Below are 14314 nucleotides of genomic sequence, written 5' to 3'. Positions count from 1 at the left end.
TCTAATCTGCCTGGTGTCTCAACCTGAGGAGATTAGGATGCACAGAGAGACAGCGGGGATGCTCCCGCACGGAGGAAAGGGCATGTGAGGACGCAGCAAGAAGGCCGCTGTCTGCAAGCCAAGGAGAGAGGCCTCACGAGAACCCAACTCTGCCCACTCCTGATCTCAGTCTTCTAGCCTCCAGACTGTGAGGACATACACTGTGGTTGTTTAAGCCAGTCTGGGCTATTTTGTTATGGCCGCCCTAGAAAGCTAACGCCGTCCTGCACATCCCCACGGGACCCAGGGCCTGCTCGAGATGTGCCGTGTCAGCCTAACATGGTGATGGGGGTCAGAGAAGCAATGGGGTGGCCCAAGTGCTGGCCACCTCCCCAAACTGCTAGTTTGCAGAACGAAGGTGAACCCTACCAGGGATGGTGTTGTCCAGGAGAAAGCCCAGGAAGCCACCGACAAACATGCCCGTGGTTAGCAGGACCTGGATGACCTGGTCCAGTTGGAGAATCCCTAGGATGGAGACAAAAGTACCAGGGTTCCCAGGGGCCAAGGGCCTCTGCCCCTGGAGTGGTCACAGTCTAGGAGACAGAGAATCACCTGTCTGGAGCTTCTCAGAGTTCTTGTTCACCCAGCTGGGAATGGCAAGGCCACAGGAGATGGAGAAGCCAAAGATAAAGAGGTTCCTGGACGAGTTCATGTCCACGTACTGCAGGAGAGAAGCCCCCAGGGCAGCCCAGAGCCATCAGCACCCATGCTGCACAGCGATCTAAGTCCCTCCAATGCCCCCTCCTCTCCACCGCCACCAGAGATGGGGGAGGGAGGCTGGACTCCGTGAGTCACACTCAGCAGGCAGGTCAGGCCAGGCTTCCCACTTGACCCTGAGAGTGGAGTGGTCCAGGCAACCCAGGTCAGACTGATGCAGTTTCTGGTGTTTAGAAGTCTGGATGCATCCGGCTCTTTCTTTCTTCCACGTGGAGGCCATTGTGGTCTCTGGGAACCCAGGATTCCTCCTCCTCCCCCTCCCCTGCCCCAGCCCTGTTCTCTTCATCCCCATTCTCATGAGCTCCTTTCCAGAGATGGCCCAGCTGCTTTTCGAAGGGTGCCCCGCCTCACCTGCAGATTGGAAATCCCCACGGCGGTGATGACCCCAAACATCACCAGGAACATGCCTCCCATCACAGGGGTTGGAATGGTGGCAAAGGCAGCTCCTATCTTCCCAAATACGCCCATCAGGAGCAGCACACAGCCGGCAGCGACCATCACCATCCTGCTCCCCACCTGTAGTGCTCAGGGAGATGGGGGATGGGTGGCTCAGCACCAGCCAGGCCTCTGCCTTGCCCCAGGGGCACTCCAAACCCCAAACCACACTCTACACTCATATGTGGGTCTTGAGAAACGTAACAGAAGACCACAGGGGAGGGAAAGGGGGGGAAAGTTACAGAGAGGGAGGGAGGCAAACCATAAGAGACGCTCAAATACTGAGAACAGAGACTTGATGGGGGGTGGGGGAGGGGAAAGTGGGTGATGGGCATGGAGGAGGGCACATGTTGGGATGAGCACTGGGTGTTGTATGGAAACCAATTTGACAGTAAATTATATTAAAAAAGAGAGATAAGAACGGGCATTCGAGACCCAGTTCTGTCTCTAACTAGCTGTGTGACTTTGGGTACATCACTTAAACTCTCCAAATATCAGCCTCCAAATTTGCCAAATGGAATTAATAATACTTACTTGACAAACTCATTTTACAAGGCTAGCATTACTCTGATACCAAAACCAGACACAGACACCACAATAAACAGACCAATGCCCCTGATGAATCCAGAGGTGAAAAGTCTCAATAAAATTTTAGGAAACCAAATTCAACATCACATTAAAAAGATCATACACCATGACCAAGTGGGATTTATCCCTGGGGTATAAGGATGTTTTAACATATACAAATGATAAATGTGATATACCACATAAATAAAAGGAAAAATAAAAACCCTACAATCATGTCAAAAGATGCAGAAAAAGCATTAGACAAAATACAACATATTTTCATGATAAAACTTCAACATTTTGGGTACAGAAGAAACACACCTCAACACAAGGAAGGCATAAATATATGACAGTAGACATGATATGATCCTATATACAGAAAGTTCTAAAGACTCAACCAAGAAGGAGTTAGAAGCAATGAATCAATAAAAAGTCATAGAATACAAAAATCAACATACAGAAATCAGTTGCATTTCGCTACAAACAGCAAAGTACCTGAAAAATAGATAAAGAAAACAATCCACTCATAATAGCATCAAAAACAATAAACTACTTAAGAAGAATTTAACCAAGGAGGTGAAAGATCTGTACTAAAAACTATAAGACACTGATGAAAGAAATGGAGGAAGGTACAAACAAATGGAAAGATACCCTGTGTTCATGGATAAGAAGAATTAATGTTAAATGTCCATGCTGTAGCCACCTGTCTAGTCAATGCAATCCCTAACAACGTTTCAGTGGCACTTTCACAGATACAGAAAAAAAATCTAAAAATTCATATATAAATACAAAAGACCTCGAATAGCCAAAGGAATCCTGAGAAAGAAGAATAAACTGACGGAATCACACTTCCTGATTTCAAATGATACTACAAAGCTATAGTAATTTAAACAGTATGGTACTGGCATAAAAGCAGGCACATAGACCAAGAGAACATAACTGAGAGCCACAAATAAACCCATGCAAACATGGTCAACTAATATTTGACAAGGAAGCCAAGAATATTCAGTGGGGGAAACGATAGTCTCGTTAATAAACAGGGTTGGGAACCCAGAGAACCACATATAAGGAACGAATGATTCCAAAAATTCCATGCAAAGTGGATTAAAGACTTAAATGTAAGACCTGAAACCGTGAAACTCCTAGAAGAAAATATAGGGGAAATCCCCTAGAAATTGGTTTTTGCAATTTTTTTGGACATGATACCAAAAGTATAACAACAAAAGCAAAAACAAACAAATAGGACTACACCAAACTCTCGACAAAAGAAAAAGGCAGCCCACAGAACGGACCAAGGTATTTGCAAACCATATATCTGAAAAGGGGTTAACATCCAAAATACACAAAATATTTATACAACAACAATTTAAAAATGGGCAGAGGAACTGAACAGACATTTCTCCCAAGAAGACATACAAATGGCCAACGGGTACATGAAAAGATGTTCAACATCACTAGTCACCAGGGAAATGCAATCAAAACCACAACGAGATAGCCCCTCACGTCTGTTAGATTCAGTTATCATAAAAAAGATATGAAATAACAAGGGTTGGTGGAGATGTGCAGAAAAGGGATCCTTGTGTACTATTTATGCAATGTTTATTGGAACCTAAATCGGCACAGCAACTATGGAAAACAGGATGGCTTTCCTCAAAAAATTAAAAATAGAATTACCATATGATCCAACAATTCCTCTTGTGAGAATTTATGCGAAGAAGCCAACACACTAACTGGAAAAGATATCCACAACTGTGTTCATTGCAGCATTATTTACAACAGCCAAGATATGGAAACAACCCAAGTGTCCACTGATGGTGAATGGATAGACAATGTGGTGTATATACACAATGCAATATTACCCAGCCATAGCAAAGGAGATCTTCCCATTGGCAGCAACATGGAGAGACCTTGAATGCATTATGCGAAGTGAACTATGTCAGAGAAAGACAAATACCGTATGGGATCCTTCACGTGGAATCTAAAAAAGCTAAATTCACAGAAACAGAGAGGAGCGTGGTGCTTACCACGGTGGAGAAAATGGGGAGATGTTCATCAAAGAGTACAAACTTCCAGTGAGAAGGTGATGAATAAGTTCTGGGGATCTAATGTACAATATTGCGATTATACTTAACATCACCATATTATATATACGCTTGAAAGTTGCTGAGAGAGTAGATCTTAAATGTTCTCACTGTTAAAAAAGAAATGGTAAGTATAGAACATGATGGGAGTGTTAGCTAATGGTGCCATCATGCTGCAATATGTTAGTGTATTTTTTTTCTTTTTTAATGTTTATTTTTGAAGGAGAGGGAGACAAAGCACGAGCGGGGAAGGGGGCAGAGAGAGAGGGAGACACAGAAACCGAAGCTTCGAGCTGTCAGCACAGAGCCCAACGCGGGGCTTGAACTCAAGAACTGTGAGGTCATGACCTGAGCTGCAGTAGGAGCTTAACCCACTGAACCACCCAGGCGCCCCTGTTAGTGTATTTTCAAATAAACACATCATACAGCTCAAACTTACACACTGTTACATGTCAAGTATGTCTCAGTAAAGCTGGGGTCGGGGGAGGTGGGAAGGAAACTCTGGAGCACAGTGAGATGCAGAGAGACACGTGGGACAAGAGATGAAGAACAGGGCAAGGGCTCCTCCCTGAAGGCTGTCGAGGGCCACAGAGAGGAGCTAGAATGAAATCCAAAGGCGAAGAAGAAACAAAACGTGGTGTGTGTGTGTGTGTGTGTGTGTGTGTGTGTGTGTGTGTATGGAAAGGAATATTATTGAACTGTATGTATGTATATCCATGTGTGTAAATATATATATATGGAATGGAATATTGTTGGACTGTCTATGGACAGTCCTGGACCTTCTGCTAAGTGAGATGAGCCAGTCACAGAAAGAGAAATACTGTACGATTCCACTTCTATGAGGTACCTCGACTAGTCAAGTTCATAGAGACAGAAAGTAGAATGGTGGTTGGCAGGTGCTGAGGAGAAAGGAGAATAGGCCTTGTTTAATAGGTCCAGATTTCGGTTTTTATGTTATGTGTCTTTAACCACAATTAAAAGCACTTTTTAAAGTATTTTTTTAAAGATACTCTTGCGTCAACTATTGAAGTCCATGAATACCATGATACGTAGCAGATTCTACCTTTGTTTCTTCTTCTTTCCAGCCTAAGAGCCTACTTATGGAACTGTCTGGATTACAGGACACGTGGAAAGAATTTAACCACATCAGAACATATGTTTTGGTTTTGTTTATACTCCTCATAAGGAACAACAAACAAAGTCTGGAATCAAACCTAAAGGGAGCACAACCCTGCCAGCGTTTTCATTTTGGCTCGCTGAGCCTCGTGTTGGACTCCGGAACTCCCGATCAGTCAAGGAACGGATCTGGGTTGTTTGAAACCATAAGTTTGTGATAATTTGTTACAGCGACAACAAGAGACTCAAGCGCTGAGGCTGAGGACAGATTCCGAGGCCCCCAGCCCGCCCCGTAAGCCACCATCAGCCGACTTACCTTGGTGATACCCAGTGCCCCGATATTCTCGCTGTAGGAGGTGGTCCCGTTTCCTGTCCCCCAGGCCCCTGCCAGCAGACAGCCAAGACCCTCGATGCCGATGCCTCGGTTGACAGCGTGCCTGGGAGGGGGTGGGGCCCCCACCAGCCGCGCGCAGGCATAGTAATCGCCTACCGACTCCACCATTGAGGAGATTACCCCTGCAATGATTCCGAAGACCCCAGCCAGGCTGACGGTGGGGAGGCCCCACTGTCCTGAAGGAGCAACACAGAGGGAATGTTAATCCAGAAGGCAGCAGGTTGCTGAACCCCAAATAACTTCTTTGCCAGAGGGGTCTTTGGAAGGCTTTACATTTTTTTTTAACCTTTATTTCTTTTTTTGAAAGACAGAGAGAGACAGAACGTGAGCAGGGGAAGGGAGAGAGAGAGCGAGACACAGAATCCGAAGCAGGCTCCAGGCTCTGAGCTGTCAACACAGAGCCCAAGGCGGGGCTCAAACCTATGAACTTCGAGATCATGACCTGATCCACAGTTGGACGTTTAACCTACTGAGGCACTGCAGGCGCCCCCTGGGAGGCTTTAAAGACCAGGTAGTGTGTCTTCCAAACCCCATGACTGTCCAGAGGCTGTGACTTGGACTCCCGCCTTACCAGTCCTCCCTGAGGGGAAGTCATACACCCCGACCTTGAGGTCACTGTGCACATGTTCTAATCCAGCCCAGGGCTCCCTTGGGTAGGATCCAACTAATCCAGGAAGAGTCCCAAAGGTCTAGCCAGAAGGCTGACATTTCTCTGATCTGCCTGCTCTCAGGCTGTGGGTTCTGGGAAACATGCAGGAGGGGATGAGGGGGGCTGACCATCTCAGAGGAAGGTCCTGGAATGGGAGCCTTTGGTCGAACACCCGCAGAGGATTCTTGGACGACCTGAGGGTCTCCTTCTTCTCCTAGGGGTCTGATATAGACTCCCTGGAGCCTGCTCCTTCTTGTCAGATCTTTTGGAGTAGGTCCATCCTCTGCCCCTATTCAGTGCTGCATCCAGTGCCCTTGACCCCATGGACAGTCCTGGAACACACCCGTCCAGGCAAAAAGGGGCCCTATCTTCTCATTACCTGGGTAAGGGAAGCGAAACCAAGGAGCCTGGCTCAGGACATTGCCTTTGGTGTCGGTGCGGGCCAGGTGCCCATAGGCTGTGGGGGCTGTAGGAAGGGTGTTGGTGACGGTGAGCGCGAAGCAGAGAAGCCACGAGATGCAGAGCGCCAGCAGCACCTGCCAGAGAGAGGGGCTTCACTCCCCGGCCTAGACCCCCAGCCCCTGCCAACACCTCCCGGAGGTGCTGGGCTGGGGAGGGAGGGCAGAGAAGCTCTTTGAAATAAGGAAGCGCTGGGTTCCAGGCCCTTCCAGTGACAACAGCAATCCGCGTCATAATTAGTGCATTAAAGGAACATAGAAAATAAACCACAGAAGGTTTGTATCAAATAGAGGCAGAAATGTCTGGCAAAACAGGCACAGCCTGGGTCAGAAGGATGACCTCTGTCTTCGTTCCACTGTCTGCTGATCACATGACCTTGGATCAAACTCCCTGAGCCTCAGTTTCCTCATCTGTACAATGGAATTACAATCACTGCTCTCCAGAGCCTGAAGCAGGATTTCTTAAAGACACTTCTTCAGATACACTGATAATCTCTGGTGGCGGGACCCCAGAAATGTGTATTTTGAGCGATGTCCCCAAGTGACTCTTGTGCGCAGTGAATCGCAGAGCCACCGACCTGCAGGGTGGTAAGCGACGGCCGTGATGCGGAATTATCTTTTCACCATGTGAGATGTCGTTCACGGTGCAAATAAACCTGAAAACATACTGTGTGGTTCGCGGCCACACAGATCTCACACGGATGCAAAGTCCAGCAGGGGGTGTCTGAGAAGTGAGGCACCAGTGTCACCACGAGGGATCTGGATTACCCACGAGCCACCAGGGAGGACCTCGGTCTCAGCAATTTGGTCCTTAGTTTTGTATAGTTAGGTGTGACCCTTGCTAGGAGCACGGCCCCAGGAACGGGAGAAGGCTGTCCCACATGGGTGCCGGAGGAGTGACCTGGGGCAGGGTGCCCTGCTCCTGGGAGAGCAGCGCTGCGGGATGATGGGGACCGCATTGCACCAGCAGCCACGGGGCATTCCCGAGACGAGGGTCACCGGGCCTCCTGCTACAGTGGACGCACGGAGCTCAGGGAGAAGAAGCCACTGCATGAGGGGACAGCGTTTGCTGTGGGGACCTTCTGGGAGCACCAGGGGATGCCCCCCACCCTCCGGGTGCATCCCCTAAGAACAGAAGAGGGTGGGGGGGTGCTTCTTACCGGGAAGACCTGAAACAAGTAGAGCTTAGACGTGTGACACTTCCTGTCTCCTCCGTAAACGGGCAGGGGCATGGTGACATTTTTCAGGTACTGAGAAAACAGCACGATGAGGAAGATGGTCCTGAAACAGAAACACGCCTCGCCCAGCCTGGCAAGCTGGGGCTTGTCCTGAGTGTGCGTCCAGGAGGCTGAGCCTCCACTGGGGACAGGGTGGCAGCGGCCACCCCGGGAGGGTCCCCATCGAGGCCCCTCGCGGCAATGCAGTCCGTGTCCTACCATCTCTAGAAAGGTGGGCTGTTCCCTTTCAGAGCTGCTGGTGGCTGGATAGGAAGGGCGGGAAGGGGGGCTGTTATTCCCCGGGGTTGGGCAGCTGGATGGATCCAGTGGTGGAGCCGGAGAGGGGAGAGCCCACGACTGCCTTCTCTCCCGGGCCGTTCTTCATGTCCTTGTGGTTAGACCGCAGCGGCAGTGTGTCCAGTGCCATCCCCAAATCCCTTCAAAGCTCTGTTGAAATGCTTAAGGCCTCTTTTCCCATAAGCCTTCCTGACTTCCAGTTCCCTACTGTCACCCCCTCCCCTGAACGTGCTCGGCATTCTACGATTCTCATCACCGTCTGCTGGCGTCACAGCTACTTGGATCCAAGGCTGGTCTCTTTCCTACGCTATAAGATTACTGGGAACTTGAGCCAAGCCTTTACATCCTTCCCAGGTGCCAGAGATTTACAGCCGTTTGCTCCATGAAAACCGAGCAGGCAGAGGACCGGCAGCATCCATTTGTGTGTGTGTGTGTGTGTGTGTGTGTGTGTGTGTGTGTGTGTGTGTGTGAACACCAAGTGTTCATTACTTCATTGTTTTTGAGTACTAAAAATATAACAAATCGTCATAATAATGAATTGTAGCAATTTCGCTGCTTTTTAAAGTATCGGAGTGTTCACGAAAGTATCAGTAACCCACAAGAGCTTGCCAATATCCAGAACTCAGAAACTTACAAAGAACACAGATGCCGTTCCATCCCCAGAGAGTACTTACATGGCGGCGATCCCCCAGTGGATCCCAGCGTTGTCGCCCGCAGAATCAAAGAGAGGCAAGGCCACCAGGGAGATGGTCGGAGCAATGGTCAAGGGGCCAATGAAGCGCATGAGAAACCCAATGAGGCCTGAGAATCCCACCAGTATCTGGACACAGGAAGCAACCATGATGGTGCCCTGCAGCTGAGGAGGGAAATACAGCTCGTGTGCTTTGAAGCTCCCGGAGGCCCCGGGGCCGCCATGGGAGACCCAGCTGTGACAGCCCCCTCCTCAACCCACTCTCCCCTGGGCGTCGCAGACAGAGGCAGTGCAGGACACAGCTGAACCGCAGAGGAGACATAGAGAGCCCTGATCTCGCTCCTCTCTCCAGTTCTGGATGTCCAACTACCCATTGGACATCTTTACTTAATTTAAAAGTTTTCAGGAAATAGCCTTCAAAAGTACTTATTGGTCATAGAGATGATGGCGGGGGGGGGGGGGACTTGCAATCCTAACATCACCCTGTAGTGTGTTGAACATCTTGTTGCTTTATTTTTCTGTTTCCCCACTTTCTATTGCAAGCATTGGCAAATTATTTCTGTAAAGGACCTGATAGTGAATATTTTAGGCTTGATCGGCCACATGAGCTCGGTCGAAACTTTTCCAGACAAGATGTGAAGAAATGAGCCTCGCTGTGTTCCATTACAGTTTCATGTGTAGAAACTGAAATTTGAATTTCATAAAATTTTGACACATCATGAAATAGTATTCTTGTTTTTCAACCATTTAAAATATAAGACCATTCTCAGCTTGGAAGCTATAAATAAACAGGCAGCAGTCCAGATTCGGGTCTTGCACTGAAGTTTGCCAACCGCTACTTTACTGAATTTACTTTACTTCTATTTTCTTCTCTTTTTTTACTCTCTCAGTTTGGATGTCCTACATTCCATTTCAGCCCTGATAACTCTCCTTGTTTTGAAGTCTGCTCTTTCTGAAAGTAATAGAGTGACTCCTACTTTCTTTCGACTAGTGTAAGCATGGCATATTTTTTTCCACCCACTTACTTTCAGTCTCTGTGTGTCTTTATATTTACAGTAGGTTTCTTACAGACAACATTTAGTTAGGTCATATATTTTAAATGTTTTTATTTATTTTTGAGAAAGAAAAAGAGAGAGTGTGTGTGAGCAAGGGAAGGGGAGAGAGAGAGAGAGAGAGAGAGAGAGAGAGAGAGAGAGGGAGACACAGAATCAGAAGCAGGCTCCAAGTTCTGAGCTGTCAGCACAGAGCCCGACACAGGGCCCGAACTCATAAGCTGTGAAATCATGACCTGAGCCAAAGTCAGACACTCAACTGACTGAGCCACCCAGGTGCCCCTCGTTGAGTCACATTTTTTAAATCCACTCCGACAATCTCTTTCATTTAATGGGTACATCTAACCAATGATTACTGATGTAGTTGGGTTGGTATCTATCATATTTGTTACTGTTTTCTATTTGTTGCCTTTCTTCTTTGTTCCTATTTCTGTCTTCTACTCTTTATGTGTGTGTGTGTTTTAGTATTTTTTTAAGTTTATGTATTTTATTTTGAGAGAGAGAGAGACAGAGAGAGAGAGAGAGTGAGTGAGAGAAGAGCAGAGAGAGGGAGAGACAGACTCCCAAGCAGGTTCCGCACTGTCAGCACAGAGCCCAACAGAGCTCTCTCAGACTCACAGACCATGAGATGATGACCTGAGCTGAGATCAGGAGTTGGACGCTTAACCAACTGAGTCACCCAGGCACCGCTCTTTTTGTGGTTTTAATTGAGCATTTTCTATGACTCCATTTTTTCTCCTTTATTTATCAGTTATACTTCTTTCTTTCTTTTTTAAAAACTTTTTGAATGGTTGCCCTAGAGTTTGCAATGTACATTTACAACTAATCCAAGTCCACTTTCAAATAATAAGATGCCAGTTCATGAGCAGGGTGAGCAGCTTATAATAACAAAATAATTATAATCTGTCTTTATCATCTCTTGTATCATTGCTGTCAGCTATTTCATTTACGTATGAGGACAATAAGTATAAAAATAGAAACCACCGTGATCCTGGAGGGTGACGTGTGAATGGGTCTAATGTGTTGAGGACTGAACTTGCCTTCTCTTCCCAGTTTTTTTTTACTTTCCCTGCTACCACTGTGTTCTTAAAACAGAACCACTGCTCACCTTTACTGCCCCATTATTTACAGCCCAGCAAGTAAAGCCATTCCTGTCGGTCCTATACGTGCATCACTTTCTTTGGTGGCTCGTATTAGGATATACAGCTGGTGTGCTGACCAGCAGTGTTCTCAATCCTCCCGGTGTGTGTGGATAAATCTAACTCGGTTGAATACAGAATATTTACCTTAAATTCCAATAGGTTGGCTCGGTGGATTCAACCAATCAATCCTATTAATGCAATGAGGTTGAAATTTGCAATAACTTTCTCTTGTTTACAGCATTGATGAAAATCACTGGACCAGCAGATGGAGCTAACCTACCACAGATAAGGCTCTGGGTTGGGCTCACTGCGTTGGCCCCTCAGAGACACTGTGGGAGAAAATAGCGGAGACTGCTGTCTTAGACCAGTCACAAGGAATCCCCACCCTGGGCCATGGCTTTAGAGTGGCCGCAGGCAAACTTTTTCGGTAAGAAGCTGGATGATAAATATTTTAGATTTTGTGGGCCACGTGTGGTTTCTCTCACATATTCTTTTTTAAAACAACCTTTTAAAATGTGAAAACCATTCTTGGTTTGTGGACAGTTAGAAAAACAGACCTCAGGCTGGATTTGGTCCAAGAGCCTTAGTCTTCTGATTCCTGCTCTAAGGACTCCATATATCATAAACACAAAAATAAACAATAAAGGTAATAAGAAAATATGGTGTCTCTGCCCCTTGGGATCCCATGTTCAATGCAGGCACAGCGTGACCCGTATCCCTCAACATCTCCCTATCAATACTGTTCAAGCCCCAAGAAAATGATTTTCCATGACTCTCGCCCGGTGTCCTTGGAACAAGATAACTGCTTCTGAATGCGGCAAAGTTTTGTGAGTTGTGTCCCTGTAGAGCTGGACACAGGAGAGATCTGAGCCAAGAGTGCTTAGGTAGGAGAAGAGACAAACTCACTTGTCACATCTCTCTTCTTGGATAGTATAAAGGCATCAGATTCTTGCATAAGCAAGTCCAGTCCTGGGGTGCCTGGGTGGCTCAGTCAGTTGAATGTCCGACTCTTGATTTTGGTTCAGGTCACGATCCCAGGGTCAAAGAATTGAGCCCTACATTGGGCTGTGTGCTGAGTGTGGAACCTGTTTAAGATTCTCTCTCTCACTGCCACCCCTGCTTGCACTCCTTCTCTCTCTCTAAAAAAAGGGGAGGGGGTAGCGGCAGGGAGAAATTCCAGCCCTCAATAGGTCTGAATGAAAGGGAAATCTTGTCGCTGGTACCTAGCAGAGCAAGATAAGGAAGCTCTACTTCTTGTTCTTTGCTTAGTTTCAATTTGGATTTAACAAAGCCAAATACAGGTTCCCTGGGAGACAGCGGAAACAAACACACAAACACCCACAAGCCATGAGTGTTACGTGATTCATTCCGTTCATGGTAGCATAAAACCGGGCAAGAAGCACAGCCTCATTTGGAGAAGGTGGCACAACACACAGCATTCTGAGATTGGCCAACCTACCTGGCCCAAATCCACCGCCCCACCAGCTGGACACAGACATTCTTAGGAATGTCTTGGTCTAGAGCGACCTAGAATTGTTCTTTAAAGCTGAAAAAGCCTTGTTAACTCTGGGTTCCCTCTGAGATAAAAAGGAAGCAGGAAGACTGGATGAGATTATGGAAGTACACATACTTTTGGCTCTGTGGATCAGAGCAGAGGTGTGTGCAGACAAGGCTGCTTTTGAAAGGGAAGAAGAACAACAGAAGGTTCCGGCTGGAACTCAACAAGTGATACCTCAGACAGATCTACTGCCCTTACTAGCACCGTGCTTGCTGAGGTATCTAAAGTGTTGGTAGTAGCGTTCACACTGAGTGAGAACAGAGCCTGTTCGAAGCCAGGAGCTCAGCTCTGCCAGGGGGCTTATGGTGAGATTGTGGTCTGGGGCAGCTACCCAACCCCTCTCCCTTTGACAGACCATCACTAACTAGTCTGCATTGTCTGCAATTAGGCCACTAGGGAAGGGCACCAAATAATTCTAAGACCAGAGATTCCAATCGTATCCTGAGGGACGCCAAAAAGACATCAAATAAGGAAGGACAGATCAACAAAATCCGCTGATTAAAGGAAATAGTTATTGTCAGGTAAAGAAAAGGAAGGTATACAGGAAGGGTTTGTAGGATTCATGAGCAAGTGACAGTCCTCTCTCCCCCCAACCCTGCAGCGGGACAGACACTACCTCACAAGATAACCTAACTCTAGCAACAAAGGCTTGAATTTCACCGTGTGAGTCTTTGAATTGGGAAATCAATGGTTGGGACCTTCCTAAAGTTGCTGCTCACCTAACTGAGAAAGTCTGACGCTGGAAGAATATAACATTTCAACAGAAGGACCTTGGTGGGAGAAGTAAAGCAACTCTAAGTCCAGCCAGTGGAGTGAGTTACGTGTGGCATGGCTGACTACGCATGCATAAAGGCCCGGAATTGTCCCTGTTTAATTATATAGGGTCATGGGCTGTGGCCAATGACTGGCAGTTCAGTCTGTCAAGTGGGTCATACAGGGCTGTATAGTTAAATCTTAAATATTGGTGGTTCATGGGGATGCCCCCAAGTCTTAAAAATAGGAGGGAAGTATGACTTTGAATGTAGTCACTAGGGTCTACAAGATGATACCTCAGGCCACAATCTAAGCACATGTGGGCTCACGAACAATGTAAGCCCTGTCTCCATCTGAAGTCACTTACATTGCCCAGGATGGTCCCAACTCCCAACAGAATAGGGCACGTGTGCCTTTCGTGGGAGAATATGAGGGCATATGGCCCATCTCTCGGAGCCAGCAGTCTGCCGGTGCTGGACATTTCACAGAGCATGGGCAGATTTAATATTTTAAAAAACTGGTATTGACGGTGTTCTGGCTTGATCTTTGCCTATTTTGTAACTCAAGCCCTGGCCCAGGCTACTATAAAAAGACTGGAAATCCAGGTTGCTCACCAACATGAATTTCAACGTATATATGCAACAGCTCAAGGACTTCCTGGCCTCCATAACCACGTGAGTCAATTCCTGTAATAGATTTCCTGTGCGTGTATCTCTGTGTGTCCCATTGGTTCTGTTTCTTTGGTCATCCCTGACTGACACACATATCTTATGACTTAGCAATCTCACTCCTAGGTGTATATTCAGTGGAAATATGTATATCCGTCTACCTAAAAACAAGGGCACACGCATTTATAGCAATTCTATCTATAACTGGAATACTATCTATAACTATCAATAACTGGAAACTACCCTTGAACACAGTTTGGGTTACAGCAGAATAGATAAATAAATTGCTGTGTATATGTAAAATTATATAATGGAACACTATTCGGTAAAGAGTGGAATCTACCCCAACATATAACAATATGGAGCTCTTGTAAAAATAATGTTGAGGGGGCGCCTGGGTGGCTCAGTTGGTTAAGCATCTGACTTTGGCTCAGGTTGTGATCTCATAGCTCATGGGATTGAACCCTGCATCATGCTCTG

General features: G+C 46.9%; 1 protein-coding gene across 1 annotated transcript in view; it reads right to left on the bottom strand.

The window, feature by feature from the left end:
• LOC115274569 (solute carrier family 23 member 1-like) overlaps positions 1 to 14314 on the bottom strand; it is a 42563-nt gene that overhangs the window by 4508 nt on the left and 23741 nt on the right. The window contains exons 5-11 of the mRNA XM_029917977.1: positions 8645 to 8826; positions 7617 to 7737; positions 6378 to 6534; positions 5272 to 5525; positions 1108 to 1272; positions 592 to 700; positions 409 to 504 (exon numbers count right to left, since the gene is read on the bottom strand). Coding sequence (XP_029773837.1) covers positions 409 to 504; positions 592 to 700; positions 1108 to 1272; positions 5272 to 5525; positions 6378 to 6534; positions 7617 to 7737; positions 8645 to 8826 — 1084 coding nt within the window. The remainder of the gene's footprint in view (positions 1 to 408; positions 505 to 591; positions 701 to 1107; positions 1273 to 5271; positions 5526 to 6377; positions 6535 to 7616; positions 7738 to 8644; positions 8827 to 14314) is intronic.

This window comes from Suricata suricatta, chromosome 2 (genome assembly GCF_006229205.1).
Source record: "Suricata suricatta isolate VVHF042 chromosome 2, meerkat_22Aug2017_6uvM2_HiC, whole genome shotgun sequence".
Classification (NCBI taxonomy): domain Eukaryota; kingdom Metazoa; phylum Chordata; class Mammalia; order Carnivora; family Herpestidae; genus Suricata; species Suricata suricatta.
The sequence above is the reverse complement of the archived record's forward strand: the minus strand, read 5'-3'. Positions and strand labels throughout refer to the sequence as shown.